Source organism: Pistacia vera, unplaced genomic scaffold (assembly GCF_008641045.1).
Source record: "Pistacia vera cultivar Batoury unplaced genomic scaffold, PisVer_v2 Contig414, whole genome shotgun sequence".
NCBI classification, from domain to species: domain Eukaryota; kingdom Viridiplantae; phylum Streptophyta; class Magnoliopsida; order Sapindales; family Anacardiaceae; genus Pistacia; species Pistacia vera.
The window spans coordinates 327377-333358 of NW_022196240.1; the positions used below are offsets into that span (position 1 = coordinate 327377).

The 5982-nt window shown below is 31.4% G+C and overlaps 1 protein-coding gene across 1 annotated transcript; it reads left to right on the forward strand.

The window, feature by feature from the left end:
• The first annotated feature begins 648 nt into the window (after window positions 1–648).
• LOC116142701 (2-alkenal reductase (NADP(+)-dependent)-like) lies at window positions 649–3060 on the forward strand. The gene is made up of 6 exons (XM_031428115.1): window positions 649–921; window positions 1065–1242; window positions 1622–1788; window positions 1938–2020; window positions 2100–2241; window positions 3040–3060. Exons 1-6 carry the CDS (start codon window positions 691–693, stop codon window positions 3058–3060), a joined length of 822 nt encoding a protein of 273 aa, XP_031283975.1. The 5' UTR covers window positions 649–690.
• Window positions 3061–5982: the final 2922 nt, after the last annotated feature.

Genomic DNA, 5982 nt, shown 5'->3' on the forward strand with positions numbered 1-5982 from the left:
GGTATTATTGACCAAATTATTGAAACTCTTCATATAATAACCATTTTTAAGTTTCCAGAAGACTTCTTAATAGTTGTATCATAAATTAATTAAATAATGTTATATAGTTATTTTCTCATGCAGATATATAAATACTTCTTTAATAATTCTCATGCAGATGTACTAATCAAAAGGTAAAACCTTACAGATTTTTGAGGTAAGAGATTAATTTGTTTTTTTTTTTTTTTAAATATAAGATATCCAAAAACCTTCATGTATATATTCATTCAAACTATTCACCCCCTATGCTTTTCCACGAGGGACGATGGTCTTCATCGCACGAGGAAAAGTAAACGTTCTTCAATAGAATCCTCAGTTTTTGTAATTCTACTGTTCTTCAATAGACTAATTAGTACAGCAATAAAGAGATAGGTTTGATTCAAATTTATTCGCTTATAATTTTCCACAAGGGAGAATGGTATTGGTCAGATGAGGAAAAGTAAACCAAAACTTTGACCTTTCTTCTACTTTTCTGCACTAGAATCGTCATTGTTGATTCATATCACTTAAAATTAAACAGAACACAAAACAAAAACAAGATGAACAGCGGCTATAAATACAACTGATTATCACGCTATAATACCACAAAGACTCAAGAAATAAAAAAGTATTTGACTTGTGGAAAATTAAAGCAAAGCAAAACAAGCAGTAATGGCAAGTGGTAGTGAAGTGATAAGCAACAAGCAAGTGATATTGAAGCACTTTGCCAATGGAGCTCCGAAAGAATCAGACATGGTGGTGAAAACAAGTTCCATATCATTGAAAGTAGAACCAGGTTCAAATGCTGTTGTTATCAAAAATCTTTACTTGTCTTGTGATCCTATGATGGGGAACCGCAGGAAGAATTTGGGAATTCCTGGTTTAACTTACACAGTTGAATCGGTAAGCATTCCTTGAATACCTTTAGCGCTGATATTATGTTAGCTATCTTGTTTCTGTTGATAAAGAATTTTTTTTTTTTTTGTTTTGTTTCTTATGCTAGCTTTCTTGTTTCTGTTGATGCATATGCATGGTGTAAAATGTAGCCATTGGAAGGGTTTGGAGTGGCCAAAGTTGTGGCTTCAGGGCATCCAGAATTTAAGAAAGGGGACTTGGTTTGGGGTGCTGTTGGATGGGAAGAATACAGTCTCATTAAGAACACTCAAAGCCTCTTCAAAATCCATCACACTGATGTTCCCTTGTCCTATTATATTGGAATTCTTGGTGAGTTTTTCTTGTATTTGCATGCATGCCTTCCATATATAATTTGGTATTCGCTTTTATGAATATTCTTAGCTGTGTACGTCTTGAATTCAACTTTTTAATGTCAACACAAAGTTTATTCACTTTTAAAAGAAAAAAAATTAGTTAAATTCTTTAAACTAGTACAGAATTTTGTCTTTTACTAGGCAATGGGCACGAATGAATTTACTCATGACGCCGTAATAAAGAATGACTTTTTGTTTAAAATGTTTTGTTGACAAAATCTTTGGGTTGTTCTCTATTTTAAATACCTTTTTTGCACTTTCGGATGCCAATCAAGCAGTACTAATACAGTAATATTTAATGTATTGTTTATATTTTTGTTTTGTTTTGTGTATAGGCATGCCTGGTATTACTGCTTGGGCTGGTTTCTATGAATTAGCTGCTCCTAAGAAAGGAGAAAATGTATACATTTCAGCAGTATCAGGCGCTGTTGGTCAACTGGTTGGGCAATTTGCCAAGTTAATGGGCTGCTACGTAGTTGGAAGTGCTGGAAGCAAAGAAAAGGTTAGCCAATCGTTCCAGGAAATTACTCCTTTAATCTACTTGTCCAAAGTCAGCCAGAGTTATCTGGTTTGTTGTAGTTAAACATTCAATTACTTTGCAATAATTCGGCTTAACTAATTCTTGTGACAATCACTTGTACAATACTTAAGGTTGAAATTTTGAAGAACAATTTCGGATTCGATGATGCTTTCAACTACAAAGAGGAGCAAGACTTGGATGCAGCTTTGAAAAGGTAAGTTTCATTTCATATACTCTTTCAGTTTATCAAGAAATATGGAAACTCAGAAAGTTTCATTTTTTTTTTTTTCCAGGTGCTTTCCTGAGGGCGTTGACATTTACTTCGAAAACGTAGGAGGAAAAATGCTAGATGCGGTGCTTCTAAATATGAGATTGCATGGTCGAATTACGGCGTGCGGAATGATCTCACAATACAATCTTAGCCAGCCTGAAGGTGTACACAATATGATGAACAATACTCTGCAGCATTTTCTTCATCTTATTTTTTTTAATATTTGCATTATTTATATCAATAATTATGATATTTATTTTGTAATTAATTTTAATAAACTTGAATGGGAGATATATTCATTAAAAAAATTAATTATAATTATGATTTTATACCTTAAATAAACAGTAAAGGTTAGAATACCGTGACTTAAAATTTTAATTTAATTTTTTGACACTCTTTGTGAATCATTCATCATTTTTAATCTAACGATGACAAAATAGATCAATAATGATAGACAGTTTATAAGATGTATCTAAAAATTAAGTAAAAAATTCAAGTCACAATATCCTAATCTAATAAATAATTAGTTTCATACTATGTGCAAAAATATTTATTATCATTCGATACAATATTATAATTTTAAATATAAAATTAAATTAAATATACAAAAATCAATTGAAAATATTTAATAATATTATTTTTAAATCCAGAAATTATTTAAGAAAATATAAAATAATATCCATAAATTTTAATTATTAATCATTAATTTGTTTAATAGTATAAAAAGAGAAAATACCCCTAAAAATTTAATATATTTTTTAAACTGCCTAAAAAATTCAATTAGTCCCCAAAGTTTTGAAATATTGTAAAAACAGCCTTAGTTACATTAATCTCTGTAGTTTTAAAATATAACAAGAATCCCCTGAAACCTAAATCCAACCAGAGAGGCTGCCAATTCCCGGTCCGATCGATTGGTCTAATCCGACTTTCAGAACATTGGTTTTTTGTTATTAATATTACAGTTGTTAGAATCTATTTATTAGCTAAGCTATAGTTTGTAGTTTGTTTCTTATGGTAGTCTAATTAATCTATAGTTTGTATGTTTTAATTTGTTTCTTACTCACCCATTATTTGGAAATTCATGAGAGTTGCTAGATATTATGCGCTTTAGATTTTTGTCCTTTAGATTTTGCTTTTGGGATTCAACCCTAAACACGTTTTTGAAAGTTTAAAGACTCATAATAGTATTTAACTAACATTTTACTCTTCTATCGAAGTGTTATGAAATGTCACACCTAATATCTACTTAATTTGGTCTAGACTGTGATAAATGTATGCATATATCTTATATGTTTTGGTCGTATTCATTAGTAAGGTGTTTCACTCTAATTTTTATCTTTATCTTTTTTATTTTTAAAATAAGCAAATAAATCAAAACTTAAAATATCAATCTTGTATTGGGCCTGGTAGTGTTGCCTTTTTATTGGGCCTTAAACGTAGGCTTGTAATTAGCTATTTTGATAGGTCATACCTATCATTGAATAAGTTTATAATTTTCTATTACAAAATGTTTTTAAATTGTAATAACTTTTAAAATAATAGATCCATGAAGAGAGATTTGGTTTAAAGCTGTAATATAATGATTTTACACCAGTGCCAGCTTTAGGTGAAAAATTCTAAAATAGCCTCCTTTTTTTTTTTTTTTTCTTAAAAGAATTTCACAATGAGAACCTTAGGGATTGTTTCTTATTTACTTTTAATTTTATTGTTATTATGTTCATAAATAAAAATAAGTAAATAGCAGTTAACAAGATTTTTATTCATACTAATTTGTATCCGTACACTAACATTTCAAAAATTAAGTTACAATATCTTGACCCATAAATAATTATTTTCCTACCAGAATTTTTTTTTTTTTTAATCATTCAATATAAATTATAATTTGAAATATAAAATTAAATTAATATACAAAAATCAATTGAAAATATTTAATAATATTATTTTTAAATCCAGAAATTATTTAAGAAAATATAAATAATATCCATATTTTTAATTATTAATTATTAATTTGTTAACAGTATAAAAAGAGAAAAAAAAAAATGTCGCTCCACTTGGAATAAGGAGTCCCACGCCCTCCCATGGCAAATAATCCATATATTATAGGTTATGTTATAGCAAAGCCCATGCAAAAACAGAAAGTTCACAACAGCCCATAACAAAAAATTATTACCACACGTCACTTATGAGCTCCTCAATCTTTTAGTTTTGGTAGTTCGTCATCAGCTGAAAATAACTCTCATCTTCGTCTTCTACCCCATCAGTCAACATCCGCCGTTGATCCAAGAAATCTCATCCAACTCATATGAATTCCAAAAACTAGAGCTACTGGATTTCTTGGCCCTTGGCTTCAACTCTTTAATTCTTTCTCATATACTGGATGTATCCCACACTTCTTCACCTCTGATCCTGGATAATCTTGTGCAAATGAAAGCTCATAAAATCTGATTGAGTTCTTCAGCCGAAAAATAGAACACCAAGATGGTCTGACATAGCCTTGCCGCAAGTCTTTTCAAAATAATCACACGTTCTTTAACTAAATCGATATTGATCACTCTGCAATTAATCCGTAAACAAAGGATAGGCTGATGCTCATGGACATAAAAACACAGCAGACAGCATATCCCACCATCTTGTTATCACAAGAATCTAGAGGCCTTTCTATTTTAATTGAAGAAGTCTCACTCTGATGTTGGAACCACTCTGGAATTTGACCTCCAGGAATAACCATCCCAAATTGATTAATCGACAGAGGAGGAATCCTATCTCTGTTTGTTGGCTTTGACATTGCCTGCACTCAGAAAAAGAAAAAGTTGTACAATAATGTTTAACTCAAAAGATGAAGAGAGAGAAAGAGAAAGACACTGACCTTAAGAATTCTCTGGGCATTGAAGATGCCTGATTGTTGCAGCAGATCATTTCAAGCAGTTTAGACATGAAAATTCTAACAACGTGGAATTACATAAACTTAATGCATTTGATGTTGTTTCCAGTGCAACACAATCATCTACGTTAATAGATATTAGTTGGATGGAAGTTCTGGTAGAGATCGAAGTCTCTTACAACCGTTCAAGCGAAGAAGTTCAAGCTTAGAAAGATGATTGATGCTTTCAGGTAGTGAAACAAAATTGTTTTTGCTTAGTTCTAATTCCCCTAATGAAGGAAAGCTATCGAAAAGTCATTAAGATATCCCTTTCCTCCATATTGCAGTCAGCGAGATATAATCTTGTTAAAGATGTCACAAACCTGACAAAGTGGCAATCTAAAAGTCTTGAGGAAGAGTGAAGACCATGATTTTGATGGCGGTCTTTTGCATCCATCAAACATAAACTCTGCAAGATTCTTCATAAGAAAAATGGACTCCATTGGTCGTCTTATCTCGCAGTTCCGCCTACATGAAGTGTCGATAGCTTTTCAACTTGCCCCAAAGTCTCTGGCAAGTTATCAAGTTTGGAGTCATCCAGAAAGTTCAAGTTTTTGAAGATTTCAACCATTTATTTGACTGGAAGACTCACAAGATTTTGCAGCCTGCCAAACATAAATTTCAAGTCCACTCAAAAGTTCAATTGACATTGGCAGTACTTTAACAGCAGTTGAATCTAACCAAATGTACGTAGACAATCCATACTTCCTACAATCTCTGAAACTTCTCCAATTTGAAGCACAAACCTAGAGAAAGTTCTTTTAGAGATTCCATATGAATCTGGTTTGGGTAGAGTTGTAAGACTTACACAAAATGTCATATCCAAAGTAATCTTTTTGTGAACCAACAAAGACGGGTGAATCTCACGCACATTTTACATCTTTTAAGAATCACATTTTTGAGATTTGGGGCAAATGTGAAATCTGGTGTTTGATGAGGCACTTACACTTTTCAAACTGTGGATTCCAATTGTTGAAAAGGCTAT

What these genes read in the sequence shown, in the direction of transcription:
- LOC116142701 (XM_031428115.1), top strand. Translation starts at nt 691, where the DNA reads ATGGCAAGTGGTAGTGAAGTGATAAGCAACAAGCAAGTGATATTGAAG. An exon ending in TAACTTACACAGTTGAATCG is followed by an intron (nt 922 to 1,064) that starts GTAAGCATTCCT and finishes TGTAAAATGTAG; the next exon opens with CCATTGGAAGGGTTTGGAGT. An exon ending in CTATTATATTGGAATTCTTG is followed by an intron (nt 1,243 to 1,621) that starts GTGAGTTTTTCT and finishes TTTTGTGTATAG; the next exon opens with GCATGCCTGGTATTACTGCT.